The sequence below is a fragment of the Heloderma suspectum genome, chromosome 17 (assembly GCF_057233095.1).
Source record: "Heloderma suspectum isolate Gila_16-S chromosome 17, 16-S_ref, whole genome shotgun sequence".
In the NCBI taxonomy this organism is placed as follows: Eukaryota; Metazoa; Chordata; class Lepidosauria; order Squamata; family Helodermatidae; genus Heloderma; species Heloderma suspectum.
In genome coordinates, this window is record NC_139474.1 from 3,354,753 (window position 1) to 3,371,942 (window position 17,190).

The 17,190-nt window shown below is 49.5% G+C and overlaps 1 protein-coding gene across 1 annotated transcript in view; it reads right to left on the reverse strand.

Moving 5' to 3' along the window:
• The window catches only part of SMG5 (SMG5 nonsense mediated mRNA decay factor), a 47,331-nt gene extending 30,900 nt beyond the window's left edge, over nt 1-16,431 (reverse strand). Inside the window, exons 1-6 of the mRNA XM_084823683.1 lie at nt 16,072-16,431; nt 11,013-11,111; nt 9,237-9,360; nt 7,451-7,607; nt 3,280-3,369; nt 2,265-2,354 (exon numbers count right to left, since the gene is read on the reverse strand). Of these exons, the coding sequence (XP_084679809.1) occupies nt 2,265-2,354; nt 3,280-3,369; nt 7,451-7,607; nt 9,237-9,360; nt 11,013-11,111; nt 16,072-16,145 (634 nt within the window). The 5' untranslated portion in view covers nt 16,146-16,431. The remainder of the gene's footprint in view (nt 1-2,264; nt 2,355-3,279; nt 3,370-7,450; nt 7,608-9,236; nt 9,361-11,012; nt 11,112-16,071) is intronic.
• Nucleotides 16,432-17,190: the final 759 nt, after the last annotated feature.

Consider the following 17,190-nt stretch of genomic DNA (forward strand, 5'->3'; position numbering starts at 1 on the left):
TTGTAAGCAAGTGCAAAGTGATGCTCATTGATGCAAAAAAAAAAGGAACGTGACTGAGGGAGGGAACATGACTGAGGTGCAGAAAATTCTGCATGGTGTGGAGGAAGTGATAATACTAAAACATGAGGTCATCCAATGAAGCTTCCCTTCAGGTTTTTCTGCACACAAGGACCCCATTTTACAACTATCATCATTTCCCTCCTTCAGCCTAGTTTCTGGCCACCCCATCTCAATATCACCTTCATGAGCTCTGCGCACAGAGCTTCCGCTCTCCCAGTAATTCATCCTGTGAGGGAATTTCGGGTACTAGAGGGCCATGCTGGCTGTGAACAGGCTGGAAAAGCTGGTGCCAACGCCAGCATGGGCCACTGAATCCAGGGAGAGGAGCCACAGAGACACAGCAATGCAGGCATTCTCCCATCCCCACTGTTGATAGGTTGGGGTGGCCATAGATGCTCCCACAAAAGGTATGAGGAAAGGTCCCAAGGCAATTGACAATACGCCCAGTGGACCACAAATAAGCAGGAAGGGTGCTTGCTGTGCAGGTCTCCTGTTCAAGGAGACACTCTGAAACAGCCTTCACTTTTTCTATCTCTCTCTGCTCTGCTTCTTCAAAATGTCTATCCAGCTCGTTGTGTTTTAACTCTGCCTCTTTCAACTGCATCTCTGCCCTCAGTTTATCTCTTTCAAATTCTAAGTACTGAAGTGAGATTTCTGTATGTGCATGTCTCAGAGGAGTTACCTCAGCCTCTCTAGCACCCCTGCCTCTGGGGTGATCAACATCATTTTTAACTCATCCACTGATTTCCCCTCATAAGGGAGATTCAGACTTACACTTATCCAAGAGTCCTTCTTTTCACATGCTCAAAACCTCCATTTTCTCTCCATTCCCCCCCCCCCGCCCCCAACCTACTTGGGTTTTCTTGAGATAGGTTTAAGGATCACTATTTTGTTTCCTTAGTGCACTCTTTCTTCCTTGTCCACTTCCTGTGACTAAAAAAGTCTCTGTCACTTAATTATTCTGTGGTTTCACAGAATCATAGAATAGTAGGGTTGGAAGGGGCCTGCAAGGCCATCGTGTCCAACCCCCTGCTCAATGCAGGAATCCAAGTCAGAGCATCCCTGACAGATGGCTGTCCAGGTTCCTCTTGAATGCCTCCAGTGTGGGAGAGCTCGCCACCTCCCCAGGTAATTGGTTCCACTGTCGTATTGCTCCAACAGTCAGGAGGTTTTCCTGATGTTCAACTGGAATCTGGTTTCTTGTAACTTGAGCCCATTATTCTGTGTCTTGCACTCTGGGATGATCGAGAAGAGATCCTGGCCTTCCTCTCTGTGACAACCTTTCAAGGACTTGAAGAGTGCCATCATGTCTCCCCTCTGTCTTCTCTTCTCAGGGCTAAACATGCCCAGTTCTTTCAGTCTCTCCTCACAGGGCTTTGTTTCCAGTCCCCTGATCATCTTTGTTGCCCTCCTCTGAACCCCTTCCAGTTTGTCTGCATCCTTCTTAATGTGCGGTGCCCAGAAATGAGGCCGAACCAGTGCTGAGGAGAGGGGAATTAGTACTTCCTGGGATTTGGGAGCTATGCTTCTATTAATGCAGCCCAAAATAGCGTTTGCCTTTATGAGGAAATAAAGCCTCTTTATTTCTGATCCTTTCCCACCACCACTTGTGACCACTTGTGATGTAATAAAACACTTTTTTTAATGTCTTTTCATTGAAGTGTGATCAGGTAGACGAATCTGAGGACACTCTGAGGGAGAAAGTGATCCTAAATGGAGAGGGATTTGTGGCTATAGTTGACACTGGTGCTGAGATTTCCCTAATACGTTGAGATCTAATTAATCCTGAAGAGATTTTACCTCATAAAACCATTAAAATCAAAGGTATAAGATGGGAACCTGCCCAAATCCCTTTGGTGAAAATTAAGATTCGCCTGGCAAGATTCTGAGGAGGTGTTCAAAGTAGGGGTTAACACTGAACAACGTGAGCCATTTACTTTGGGAAAGGATATTATGTCTCATGGGGTATTAATCTCTAGGTGAAACCGAGAGATTAATACCGCAGGCACACTTTGGCCGAGACTTGTCTAATAGCTACTCACCCCATTGCCTCCGACAAGAACTAGGCAGGGCAATGTTACAAATGCTGAAGTGTGGGCAGACCAGTAAATATTTTTGTGGGCTAGGAACTTGTGGACGTATTTGCCTGGTTGACATATGTGATCTTTGGGGAAGGTTGTAAGAAATTTGGGCTAAAAACTTACCAATTTGTGGTGCAACAGAAAGGGCTTGATAGTAAAACCTCTCAGCCAGCAATTCTGTGTCCACACCGGCTAATTCATTCTGATACCGAGCTGATAAGGGACAAAACACACACACAAGAGGCTTAAGGATGACAGTAAGACAAGGGCCTAAAAACAGCTGCAAACCCATCTGGCAGGCCCTATGGACAGATGAAACAGTGGGCTTTATTCAATAAACGGAATAAATTTACATTGCTGGGCAGCTGGCAAGTTTAAAACATACTATTCTGTTAATGCAGGGGTGAGGAACCTCTTTCAGCCTGAGGGGCAAATTCCATTTTGAAGAATCTCTCAGGGGTGACATTCCAGTGGTGGGCAGGGCCAAAGGCAAAAGGGGTGGAGCCAAAATACAAAAAATACCAGCATATTTTAGCTTAAAGGTCTTACTGCCAGTAACTCAGCTTCAGGAGAGGCATGTCAACCTTTTAGAATGGGGAAAAACTGCACCAAAGCCAGGAAACCACCAAACAACCACTGATTGGGGGAAAGGGGGCGTGGCTATCTGGGGAACCACGGAGGGCTGGATAGGGTCCCCAGGAGTGCCGGATTTGGCCTTCAGCCTAGAGGTTCCCCACCACTGTGTTAATACTACAAAATCCCATTAACTAGCTAAACACACAACATAAATGCCTCGAACTCTAGTAGGATGTATCTTGTCACCAAAATGCAGCCCCAGATAAAACTCTTCTGCAGGCTTAAGCTGAGGTTTGGAGTGTCTCCAAGGAGAAGGAATTCTACACATGCGGGACAGCAACTCTGAGCCTGCCCTTGCTATCTAGACGGAGCTGATAGAGGGAACTGTTAGGAGGGCTTTTGGTATGACAGGCCCAAATCAATCTGGGCTTTATTGGTCAGTAATTAACAGAGTCCGATCCCCCTTCCCACTGCAAGAAAATCTGAGATTCACACGGGCCAGAAGAGTGTTCAATCTCCACCCCAGCAAGAATCTCCATGGTTAATCCACACCAATTCTCACCTAAATCGCCCAGGTAAACCAGACACCGGTGGCAGGCCATCTGAGCCCACTCCATCTCCTTCTCCGATGCAGAGACAGGCTTCTTGCAGCCTACAGAAGAGATAACCAGCAAGACAACCTGTGGTGAGCACTGCTGGAAGAGCAAGACAGGCAGGGATCCAAAATGACAGTGGTGCATGTGTCCAGAACGGAACCCAAGCCTGCCTTCGCTCACAGCCAGCACTGTGGACAAATATGCCACACACACGGCAACGTTCAACATCCTGAGATCCCTCTTTGTTTTTCGAAAAGGGGAAAGCTTATGCCTGTAACAGCCTAAGGAGAGTGTCAGGCAAAGCCTCAGCAGCCAAGTGGCAGCTGAGATCTCATATCAGCCTACCCCAACCTGGCGCCCTCCAGATGTTAGGATTACAACTCCCAGCATCCCTGGCTACTGGCTATGCTGGCTGGGGCTGATGGGAGTTGGAAGTCCAGAACGTCCAAAGGGCACCAGGTTCAGAAAGGCTGCCTCGCACAGATGAGGTTTCAGCCCCAGATCTCTGCAACCCACACAGCTAGGAGAGTAAAAAATGAAAAATAGGCAGCTGTGCAAGGAAGCCACTCTACTTTGCTTCCCCAATTGGTTCCCATTGCAGAACATTTTCTAGGATCTTTAAAAATGTCTGTTATTTACTGTTCACAGTGCGGTGCAAGTTTGTTGCAATATGAAACTGAAATCAAGGAGTTGGGAGGCCTCCCCCTACAAGGAAAGACCTAAGTATTGGGGGGCTTTTTACTTTAGAAAAAAATACAAGTGGGTTGGGTTGGGGGGGAACACAATAAGAAGCTCATAGGACTATGCATTTCATGGGAAAAGTGGATAGAGGTTTCGCTCCCTCTCATGTAGAGGAACTGAGTTCATCCACTGACAGGCAGGAGATTTAGAAAGTACTTCATCACACAGCATGTAATTTATGGAATTTGCTGCCACAAAATGCAGGATGGCCACGGGTTTAGATATTTTTCTTTAAAGGCTGGACTCTTATTATAGAGGAGAGGTCCACCGATGGCTATTGGCCACAGTTGCTCAAAGGAACCTCTGTGTTCAGTGGTAGTCTACCTTTGAATAGCAAAGGCTGTGGACAGACAACAGGGAAGGGCTGTTGCCAATATGCCCTACTGCTAGGCTTCTCAGAAGCCCTGGGCTGGTCTCTGCTGGAACCAGCACTTTAGACTAGATAGGCTTGGGTCTGATCGTCTTAGGTTTCATGCCCCTCTCTGTGGAAGCAGACTGTGATTAGCTGCAGTGGCTGTTAGGGAGCATGGTTAGTGCAGGTTTCCAAATCGTTGTTTAGCATGTTGTTCCAGGGCAAGGGTTTCTGTCCCCACGCAGCAATGGGTGAAGGGTCAAGGTCCTAGGCTGGAGGTGGGTATGACCAGATCTGCTGTCCCTCTCACCCCACCCACACACTTCCCCCATCTCAGCCTGCACGGATGGGGACATTGAAACCTCCCCATCCCTGCCTGCCGAGATCACATCATACCTCTGCTCCCACAGACCATTTCCCCTTTTAAACTGCTTTCCTTCCAGCCTCCTAAACATCTGTTTGATGGAAGCATGATAGCACTGGAAAGGATGGTGTGCAGGGACGTGGGTTGAAAACATGTGGTCTAGGGGCATGATCACTGCTCTGGATGCAAGAAGTCCCAAGTTCATACCCTGAACCCCAGGAAATAGTAGCTCTACATTGAAGGTAGGGGCCATCGTTAAAAAGATTTCTTGGTTCAGCCCCTGACATCTCCAGTTAAGGGCACCTCAGATAGCCAGGCTGGGAAGGAATCTTAGCCGACTCCCTTCCCTTTCCATCCTGTCAAGGGGCTTGAAAGGAGAAACCTCCAAGCCCTGCCTCAAGAGTGAGTGGAAAGCTGGAACCCACTCTAGCACCCTCCTTCACCAGCAGAGAATGGCTGTACTTTGGAGAGGAGCCGGAAGTCAGAAAGTCCCCAGGTTCAGTCCACAACACCTGGTAATCGGACTGCAGGGCTGGGGAAAAGACCTTTCTGTCTGAGAGTGTGGGGCACTGCTATTAGCCAGGGTAGACAATAGTGGGCTAAACAGAAAAACAGCCCAACTCAGGATAGGGCAGGGTCACACATTCACAGTTGCGGCACTCTCTTCGCTGCAGGGGTTGCTGTTAAGGCCAGGAGAGACTGCAAGTGCAGCTAAGAGAGCACCACAATGCCAAAAAGTTCCTTCCCAGGCCAGAAGTAGTACTGAGGTTCAAAGTCTCCCTCAGTGCTGGGAGCCTGAACAGTCTTGATAAGGCTGTAAACATAGGCCCACCATGAAGATGCATGGGACAGATTGCATACACTTCACACCTCTCACCCATTTAAGTTTTGTACCAGACTAATGTGGGAAATATGGGTGGAATAAAAATCCCCACAATCCCTCTAAAGGAGTTCTTAAAGATGGCCTTTTTCTCTCCCTGCACCCTTTAGGCATATATCCATTAAGCCCTACAACTGTGCCCTTTAACTCTTCTCCCCACACCCACAGCTTCGACAGCAACCCAGGCAAGATTTCAAAGTGCAATTAATATGTCAAAAGGTACAGGATCTTAGCACGGATTGGAAGATGTCTAAGGGCTTCATCAGTTCTGCAGTGATACCAATGCGATGCTCGCAGCAACAGTTGCTAAGGACACCAGCCTTTTAGCGCATCATTCTGGGAAACAGATCTCAAGACTCCCACCAGCCAAGAACAGAATATGTGCAAGTGAACAAAGAAAGCATTACTACCCATGCCTTGGGGCTTAAAGGTGGTTATCAAATCCCAATCCGAGTACCATCACCCCCTTCCCAATGCGGGGTCATTCAAACACACTAGCTGGAATTTTCTACCCTACATAATCCACAGAGATTTCTCAACAATTTACAACACATTCAAGATTAGCTATACAAAGAACAGAGTTATAAAACCTAAGCCAGATACCTTTTTTTAAAGTCCTATCTAATAGCTGAATAAGACCACTTTTGGTTAAATAAAGTTAATAAAGTCAGCATGTAAACTTTCAATATCACAAACCGCATCCTACAAAATTACTCGCAGATTACTAGATTTTAAGAATAACATCTGTAATATCTCACAAAAAGCAAAGGTAGTCATGTTGACTCTAAGCAAATTCCAAAACCCATGTTAGTGTAATACCTTTATTAGGCCAACCAAACACTTGCAAAAAAATGTGCAAGCAAACCTGAAACTATCACAGCACCTGCTAGAGCCTTATTTGAATGTCTGCAGAGCCTTCCTCCCTATTCCATCTCAAGATTGCGATCATGCAGATCCCATGACTTCAATACAAGAAAGGTTGTTGTTTTTCCTTCTCTCCCTCCCTCCACCACAAGCCTGCTTTCTGTAACATCTTCCCTAATGAAGAGATCTGAAGATCTCAATAGATTGCACAACTGTGAGCTTTTGGTTGGCCCAATAAAGGTATTACACTAGTATAAATTTTGGATTTTGTAATATCTGTAAGTGGTCAGCTTTCACTGTGCACTTCTTATTCTAAAAATTAGTACACATCGGCCACTCATCTACAGGGTTCCAAATACTGTTGCTCATACACAACTGCGTATGAGAAACTGCAGTATTTTAGTGAACCCTTGCAGCATCTGCCAAATGTCAGCAGGGCCAGGTTAATGCAAGCCTCCCCTGATAGCGACAGAGCGCAGGTGCAATCACAGGCACCTCGAGTTCAAACATCAAGTAGCAGGAGATGGGAAACATCTCTGCCGGAGACCCAGCCAGTCTGAGTAGCCACTACTGGTCTAGATGGAGAAACACTGATGTGGTATGAGGCAACCTCCTATGACTATGTTGGTACTGAAGGGTGGAAGCCACCAAGGTCCTACCAATCCCTCCACTACCCACCCGGAACATAGGTGATGCTAAGCAAAGCCTCTTCCCTTGTTCTCAAGAGGCAGGTGTTCCCGTATCGGGAAAGGTGCCCTTTAACATAAATGGCATTCAGGCTGTTTAGGGCTTAACCAGAACTGTGGCATGGTGAGGGAGATTCAGATATAAAGCCTTCCCGGGACAGCAGTAGATAGACAGGTCTAGATGATTAAAGTAGCCACTGCATAGAATAAAATGTTTTTGTAAGCTGTGTGTCAGCCCCCAGATACTGACCCATCAGGGGATCCGTAACATGTGTCCAGTCAATGCAACGCTGCAGCTCCAGCTGATAGTGAGACTGAATGTAGAGAAGAAGGTGCTGGTAAAACCCGATGCCGGCAATAAGGTGAGTCCGGTAGGCACACTCCAGGGTACTGCGACTATGAATGTGCTGTGAGATTGGGGGGCAGGGGTAGTAGAAGAAGAAAGGAAGAACATTAGAGCCCATCCGCAGTTGCCTCTCCATCTCCTCCCTGCCCTGCTTTCCCAAGAGTAGGTAAAGCCATAGATTAATTCATTGGTAAAGTGTTCCTTTTGGGGCCAATGTATGCTGCTCCTTTGTACAACGTCCAAGGGATATGTTGGCACTGAGGGGTTCACAGTTGACCGGAGGCAGCTAGCTTGGGGGGTTAAAACTACTGCTGAAAGATCCAACTGCAGCTTGCTACTGGGATGCTTGCATAAGCCCCCTCCCTGGGGAGAAGGAATAGCCACCTAGAGCGTCCTCGTGAAACGCTGCATCCTCCCTCAGTCAGGAGAAGGGAATAGGAGGTTGTCACTATTGCGAATCTCTTTCCTGTGTCCCCAGGCCAAGACTAAGGAGTACTTCAATCCCTGTTCCCCGCCCCAGTGTTTCTTTGAACAATACACAGAAATGTACTGCTGATCCTGCAGGAGTGAACACATGTCAAGAAGGGAAGATGTAAACTCACCCTGTACTCATTCATGCACTTTCCACGCTGTTAAAAGCTACAGATAAACAGCTATTCTAAAATGCCTTACTTGGACGGGACAGAGGCAGTGTTATCTCACCAAGATGGTAAACCTCCCTCTGGGCAGTACTGCTTTGGACTGCATCTGTGGGGCTTGCATAATTGCACGCTCCTTCGTACAAAAAAAAAAAAAAAGTCCGCAAAGGGAGGAGGGTTCTCTGTGTGAAGGTGCAGGGAATTGTGATTATTGTTATTCTCTGCACACAGAAAACGCTCCTTCCTTCACATGCTGTTTTTTGTATGCAGAAGCCTTCAATCATGAAAGCCCTCCACCCCGCACCCCAATGCAGGTTTGCCACCTCAGTGAGAGCTAAGCCAAAGTGAAAAGAAAGGTCGCTTATAGCTCACTGGTCTCCTACTGGTGGGTCAGGAAGTCCCACTACTAGGCTGCAGCCTGACCTAAAGTGAGTTACAACAGCAGCACTACCACCATACAAATATAGGGTTAAAAGAAACAGAGATCAGTCCTCAAAAGCATGTTTGCGCTAAAGATGGGTTCCAGGTCTGACAAGGTTGAAGGCTACTGATGTAGCTGATAGGCTGTTAAATGTGATCGCCAAGGAAGTCTGATACTGCCATTGAGGCAGAAGAGAAGCCAGAGAGGAAGGACAGGGGGAGGAGGACAGGAGGCGAGAAAAGAAACAATAGAAGACAGTCACAACAGAAAGCAAGGACCAGAACCACAGGGGGGCAGAGTTAGCCATGGTCTGTGGAAAAAAGAAGCTTTGCAGGTTGTGTACAACCTCCATCACCTCCTTTGGCTTCCATGATTTCAATTTCCCCTTACAGATCAATGGAGCAGTATTAACTCCATTCGCTTAAAGGAAAGAGTCAGGAAAAGCACTGGATGTAAGGGCCACACCAACCATCACCGTGTACAATCTGCACCCAAGGTTAAAGACCAGTTTAAGAACGGCCTTTGTAGCCCTACTTCGTGCGAGAAGAGAAGAAGTAGCTACACTACTTCTCATCATTGCCCTTACTGGTTTAGCACACCTTAGAATGAAAGGATCAGAGATAACACATGCCTTTTTGTTTGTTTTAATGAGCTGGATGACTTCGTAGTAAACTTTCCTCCACAGCAGTTCCTCTGCTTTTCTCCCATAATCCACTGGGTGCAAGAACATCAGCTTTACGCACAATTCACGTAACCTGAAGTAGGAAATTGATTGAGAAGGGGGAGGGGGATTAGATTCCGCTTTGGCTAACGCAGCCACTTCAGCCACAATCTCCGCACACCAGAACAAGAACACATACATGCAGAATCCAAAACTGCCCATCTCCAGCACATCCTAAGACTCAGGGTCAAAGGCACAACAGATCTTAAGACACAGCTATGACAAACAAGAAGTACAAGAAAACCGAGTGGGATGGCAGTGGGTGCAATTGCCCAGGAAGACGTGAATAAGCCACTTGCCTGGCCTCTTGTGGTGAACGCTGAGCCTAACCAGGAAGGGTAGCTTTTGAAAACTGGGATTGTTGGAACAGAGTCCGCCTAGAACCTCACCGAGGCAAGTTCCATCAAAATGAACAGAAGACCTGCAGGAACCCTTGGTAGACCTCATCCCATTCAGGCTACATGACTAACACAGGTAGGCTAGAAAAAATTATTATGGGCTAAAACTCTTTGGAGTCTTATCTACAAGGCTGTTCCCAGACCACAGTCTGTGCAAGAGAACCACTCTGGCTATGAGCCACTTGGAAATTCAGTGCAGAGAGAAGTAAGATCCTGTGCTGAATGGGCCACCAGCCTGATAAAGGCAAGCTCATTTTACATCTCAGGAACATTATGCTCCTACAAAGGACTGAGTACATTTATATTATATCCCATCTCATCCATGGAACTCAAGGGGGTGTCCCTGTAATTTCCGCAAGGATGCTACATCTTGCGCTGTCAAGACCAAGTGCCCTGGGTTGAAATACAGAAGGCAAAAATACAGGAAGGCCCAGCTTAGAATCATAGAATAGTAGGGTTGGAAGGGGCCTATAAGACCATCTAGTCCAACCCACCGCTCAATGCAGGAATCCAAATCAAAGCATCCCTGACAGATGGCTGCCCAGCCTTCTCTTAAATGCGTCCAGTGTGGGAGAGCCCACCACAGCCCTAGGGAATTGGTTCCATTGTCATATTGCTCTAACAGTCGGGAAGTTTCTCCTCATGTGCAGCTGGAATCTGGCTTCCTGTAACTTGAGCCCATTATTCCGTGTCCTGCACTCCAGGATGATCGAGAAGAGATCCTGGCCTTCCTCTCTGTGACAACCTTTCAAGGACTTGAAGAGTGCTATCATATCTCCCCTCAGTCTTCTCTTCTCAAGGCTAACCGGGCCCAGTTCTTTCAGTCTCTCTTCATAGGGCTTTGTTTCCAGTCCCATGATCATTTTCTTTGCCCTCCTCTGAACCCTCTCCAGTTTGTCTGCATCCTTCTTAAAGTGTGGTGCCCAGAACTGGACATAGTACTCAAGATGAGGCCTAACCAGTGTTGAGGAGAGGGGAACTAGTACTTCTCGGGATTTGGAAACTATGCTTCTATTAATGCAGCCCAAAATAGTATTGGCCTTTTTTGCAGCCACATCACATTGTTGGCTCATATTCAGGTCACAATCTACCACAATTCCAAGATCCTTCTCGCTTGTGGTATCGTTGAGTCAAGTATCCCCCATCTTGTAACTGTGCATTTGGTTTCTTTTTCCTAGGTGCAGAACTTGGCATTTGTCCCTGTTAAATTCTGTTCTGTTATTTTAAAAGAATAAAACACCATGTTAAAACAGTCAAAACAGTTTTTAAAAGACAAGTATTTGCTTACTTGTTTCTCAGGCTGATGTTCTCTGGCTTAAATACTTCTTGATAAGCTGCCTTGTTTCCAAGAATGAGATCCAGGCGATGCACGGCTTCAACCACCGCTCTACAACACAGACACACAAAACAGAGGACATTAGCGTCACGGGGAGGATGCTGTTTGGGGAGCTGCGTGGGAACTCAGCCATGATCCTCCTCCTCTACTCAGCTACTTAAGGTTTGTTCACACAACTAAGATTCAAAAGGTGCCATCCTGTGGTTGCTATCCTGAGATGGCACTCAGGTCTACAAAAATTAGGAATTCCAGGGTGCTATAGCCACCCCCCCCCACCCCCCCGGCTAGATAGCATTGGTTACTGCTTGCGTTTATTCCAGGCTAAGAGGCAAGCCCCAATTTCAAACCAGCGTCCAGCCATTTGCTGCCTTCTTTGTGCATCCATGGCGATGCAGCTGCATGGAGGAAGCCACATCAGCTGCAGCCACCACTTCATGGCAGAGATTCATGTCAGCAGCAGCTGAAAATGCAACTGACAACGGACTCCAGCTCATGAATGCTTATGCCACAATAAATGTCTTAAGTCTTTTGTGGCATTACCCAATTTTTGGTTTTGCTACGAGAGTCTTACTTTGTCATCCTTCTAGAAGTTATACCCACAAGAATATGAGACAGCCTAGTCATCCAAGATGCTGGTCTCCTTTGAAGGGAAAAAAAGTACAGCTCCAAGTGCTGCTGGCCAAATTGTGACTGGAGAGGACTGTTCAGTTTCTAGAGGGCTGATCCCTCCTTTGCTTCCACAGCAAATTAGCTACTTCCCATTCTGGCTGACAAAGGTATCAGAAGCTCATGTTCGCACAATCACTGTAGCTCATGGCAGCTCATTTAACCCAGGATGAGCCGCAACACCCTCGGGTGCCAGGTGGCATGTTCAGGCCCCAGCCGCGGCTTGTCATGTCTTGCATACCCAGCAAGGGTGAGTTGTTGGTATAGTTAAACTACCCACAATCCTAGAACAGCCCACGGGTTCTGGGTGGTTTGTTTACCATGCCAACAAACCATCCTCACCAGGTTCACACGACACGCTGTGGTCGTGGCTTGAATATTCAAAATGTCCACCTGCACTGCTAAGCCCCAGGAGTTAATTAACTCACAGTGGCTTAGCATGATGTGCAGCCAGGCTGTTGATGTAAGTGCAGCCAAAGGCAGCCCGGCATCACATACCCAACCTTAACTACAAAAAAACAAATCACAAATATTAATCGCAAGTTCTGAACTTATCACTGCTGTGCCAATGTTGTTCTCATCACTCTGTCCAGAAGCATGCATGGTTCCAAGAATGACACGGCTCTAAGGCTGTACAGGGCAACGTGTCCTCATTAAGTGACCCTGTGTACATGACCTGAGAACATGTAGGGCCTTCTGCAAGCGAGATACTTAGCAAAGCCAAGCTTGGGGATGGAAGGATAGAAAAACCTCACACACACGGATAAGGCTACTGGACTTCCACTGAACAGCTGGATGGGAGTCATGGAGGGTGTGCACACCCTGACCCTCTCATGCCCAGTTGACTGCGAGGAAGACTGGGAAGGGAAGGGACAAATGTGGGCAGGGTGACTTGGAGGTGGGGGAAGGGATCTGCAAGGAATATGCAGACACAATGGAAGGCTGCAGTTAGTCATCAGTTGTTCAGCGTCTGCTACAAGCACTCCCTTTCCTCCTCCATCTCCACTCTTGAGGAAGCCTAAAAGTGACACAGTTAACCAACCTTCCACCAATCTGATATTTCCAATATACTTGGAAACAGGGCTACTTTGAGGTGTTAAAAGGTTGGCTCCAGGCCTCGCTGGCAAATTTTGATGCCTGCTGGGTTTGCTCATTGGCGGAATATAAGTCAGATGCCATGGTCTATTAAAAGCCCCAAAAGTAGCAATGCATGCCAAACTCCATGGACGCAATCCAATGACAAGCATTCTGGAAGCGGGAAAGAGGGCAGAACAAACCGTTTGCATCTTATTCTTGTGCCTGTGCTGCACAGCAGAGCCAGCACTTGCCTTGGTCCGGGATTCAGAGTCCAGCTCAACCACAGAATTGCCATGAGGCCCTGGCAGTCACCCTCACAACCTCAGGACCTCTCCCCACCCCCAGCAAGGGCAACTGCCTGACCAAAGAGCTGGCAAGGAAATGCCAAGACTCAAGCAGTGGGGAAGTGCCGAACCCCAAGCAGCACTATGAACATGTCAGAGAAAAACCACAGGGAGAGCAACAGTTGGGGGGGGGGGTAGGGAGGGAGAGGGAAGAAGAACATAATTATTTGTTTACATGAGATAGAGACCCTTCTCTGCCACTGCTGCACTATGGGGCCTGGGGCAAGTCACTCATTGCTAAAATGATCCACCTGTAAAATTGGAACACAGTACCCTGCCTGACATGTGCGGTGGGTCCGCCTTTCTCCCACAGTCCCAATATAGCTCAGGGGTGGAGGAACTGCCTAAAGCAGGGGCCAGCAACATATCCTTATGGACTACAACTCTCATAATCCCCAACTACTGCCATGCTGGCTGGGGCTTATGGGATTTCCAGTCTAGAACATCTGGAGGGCATCAGGTTGCTTACTCCTGTTCTAAAAAATTGGGGAACTTCCCCTCTGTGACTCTCTACAGAGATTAGGGGGTTTCCTTTGGAACTGGCTGGGGGAGGAGAATACTTGACAGCTATGAAGAGGTCAAGCATTTAAGTAGAAGCTGCCTGGCCCTATTCAAAGGAGAAGGGAGAAGAAACAAGACTGTTGGGATGAGGATGGATTTCAAAAAAAGGCGGAACTGGGCCGTCCCAAAAAGCAAGGTGAAAGAAAAGAATTGCTAGACCCCTTTGAACGTGAGGTACCTATTTGAACATGAGGTACCCCTTTGAACGTGAGGTACCTCACAGAACCTGTGAGTTCAGAGGAGCCACCCCAATTTCGGGGCAGGGGGGGAATTCCTCTTTCTTGAGCTCCATAAAATTGAGGAAAGAGGGGAAAGGAGAGGAGTTGCTCTCCAAATCTGGGAGCAAGCGATCGGGAAAAGAAGAACAAACTATTTGTGGGATTATTAGGGTACTCCCCTACTGTGCAGGCCACCAGAGATTGGCAACAAGAGAGTCCTGTGAAACTGGAAGGAGGAATAAAACAGATCTGTTTATTGAGTCTGTAATGCTTATTCAATCAAGCTCTAGGAGGAGCGAGGGAGAAAAGAAACAGACCCATGATTTTGGGGTGCATCCCCAATGAAGTTGGGCTACAAGAGTGAACTGAGAGGGAAGCTTTGAAACCATGAAAAAACTGCCAGACCCTTCACATGTTGACTGCATGCTCTTTACCTATTTACTTGCTTAGTGAATTTCCATCACACCCTTCAAAAACTTTCCCAGAATGGCTTACAAACATAATGAAGACCATAAAACACTGATAAAAACCTCTATTTGGCAGAGACAGGAGGAATAAATTGATGGAATGGGAAGAGGTGGAGCTCTGTAGAATATTGAAGGAGAATTCTATTGAACAGAAAAAAGAAATGGAGAATTGTTTAGTCCCCCCTGAGTATGTGTGTGTGTACATGCTGGAGGGAGAGAATTAGGAAAACTGACCCTGTGACAGTGGAAAAACCTTTTCCTTCTTGCGGCACTGAAGATGAGATGTAGGGAAATCTACGAAATATGGGGAGGAGGAAAAATAAGGACCCACTGAGTATTGAATATCAGCTCCAGAAATCCCTAGTTTCTGTGAACGAGGGGGGCAAAAGAGAAATATAAGTATGTAGAGAGCTTCCACGTCTGTGAGGCTTTAGAAAATGAAAACAGGGAGGAGGAGTACAAAACCGGGGATGGGACGACAGACAAATGCAGAAAGATCCCCAATATGTTTGTGGGGGGGGGCACAAGGGCCCCTTCACACTGGAGAGCTTCCCCCTCTATAGGACTCCATAAATGGAGGGGAGATCATTAGGAATCCCCTTGAAGGGGGGCGCCCCATAAAGCCCCTGTGAACTAGAGCAGTGTAGGAGTTAGAGTGGTAGACTCAGACAAGGAGGATCCAGGTTCAAATCCCCATGGCCACAAAGTCTCGCTGGTTGACCTTGGGCAAGTCATGCCTCTTCAGCCTCAGCTCCCTCACAGGGTTGTTGTGAAAATAAAACGGGGGGGGGGGAGGGATACCCCTGGATCTGCCACTCACTCTCTGTCTCAGGACAACCCACCTGACAGGCGAGTATAAAACAGGGGCAGGGAACTTTTGAGCCAACCAGTCGCCCTCGCCCAGCCTAACCTCCCTCGCTGGATTGTTGTGAGGGCAGAATATTGGGGGCGGGGGGAGACTCTGGGACGAGTCGTCACGGTTCAGCCGGGCCGCCCTCACAGGGCTGCGGGGAGGGTGACGCAAGACGGCGGTGAGACAGGCAAAACCTTCAGATCAGCCAGTCGTCCCCTTTCGGCCTAACCTGAAGTCCTGCACAGAACGGCTGAAACGAGGGTGAAATTTGGCGGCGAGGGGGATAGGTAAAGAGAGGGGGGGGGCAGGAAAAGAAAGAGAAGCCACGCACGCCGCGCTGAACCCCATGGGGAGTACATATACAGCCAGATGCAATTTAAGCATGCATACATCCAGAGAAGGAACTCGAGCAATGGCTATGGGCTCGAGCACGCTGCGGGAGGGAGCGCAGGGCAGGAAGGCCTGGCCTGCTGCGGTCCGCGGGGTCAGGAGGAGTCGGGCGCGGCTCAGCGACCGCGCAGCAACAACAACGTGTTCGGGGGGGGGCTGGACTTGGCGGCCTCCCCCAACCTGGCGCCCCCAGATGCGCCGGGCGGAAGCCCCACGGCCGGGGAGGATGGGTGCCGCCGCCCTACACGTGGCCTCGGAGGCCGCTCCCGGCCCGCCGCTGCGAGCGCACCTGGGGCGCCAGGGTGGGCGCCGCCGCCCCGCGACGGCTCGGCCCGCCGCTCCCACGGCCCGCCAGGGCGGCGTCGGCCGGCGCACCCGGGGCAAGGCTGCCGGGCAGGCCCAGGGCAGAGAGGCGCCGGGGGGGGCCCCGCTCACCGGTAGAGCCGCTTGGTGTGGAGCGCTTTGGCCTCCGGCTCGCCGCCGCCGCCGCTCCCGCTGCCCTGGCTCATGGCGCCCGCCGGCGGCGCCCGCGGCGGCCTCCGAGGCTCCCTCAGCACCGCCTGCCGCGCCGCCGCAGCTCGCCCCGCCGCGCCTGCCTCGGGCCCAGCGGCCGCCCCTGCCGCTGCCGCCGCCGCCGCCGCGCCGGCCTCTGCTGCCGCCGGCCCCGCGCGGCCGCCATCGCGCCGCGGCTCGCCTGCCCGCCGCGCCGCGCTCGCCCGGGACGCCGCCGCCGCCGCAGCCCACCTCAGCCAGGTCGCGCGAGAACTCGCCCTCTGCTCTCGCGAGGCCGCGGGCGGGCGGGCGCCCACGCAGACTCGGGCCGACCGCACAGGGGCGCTGCCGCGCCGCGGGCGGGGATCCGCCTTCGTCGGCGCCTGCGCCTGCCGGCGTGACGTCTGGCGTGATGTCAGTCTGTGACGTCAGCCTGGATCTCTTACTCGGTGGCTTGGCTTGAGGGCTTTGATGTCGTTCTGTGAGGTCGTTCTGTGGCGTCAGTCTGTGACGCCTTGATCTTCCTTGAGGGCTTTGCTGGCCTGCTTGCTTTCGTACTCGGTGTCTTTGCTTGATAGCTTTGATGTCGTTCTGTGATGTCATTCTGTGACAAGGCAGAGCGCAGAGTGATGCTGCCGCTCCCTGCCGCAGGGATTTTTCTTGAGGTCTTTGCTTGCTTGCTTGCCTGCTCTCTTACTTCATGACTTGATGTCATTCTGTGATGCCTTGATCTCTTTCTTGATGGCTTTGCTTGATGGCTTTGATGTCGTTCTGTGATGTCATTCTGTGACAAGGCAGAGCGCAGAGTGATGCTGCCGCTCCCTGCGGCAGGGATTTTTCTTGAGGTCTTTGCTTGCTTGCTTGCCTGCTCTCTTACTTCATGACTTGATGTCATTCTGTGATGCCTTGATCTCTTTCTTGATGGCTTTGCTTGATGGCTTTGATGTCGTTCTGTGATGTCATTCTGTGACAAGGCAGAGCGCAGAGTGATGCTGCCGCTCCCTGCCGCAGGGATTTTTCTTGAGGTCTTTGCTTGCTTGCTTGCCTGCTCTTTTTCTTGAT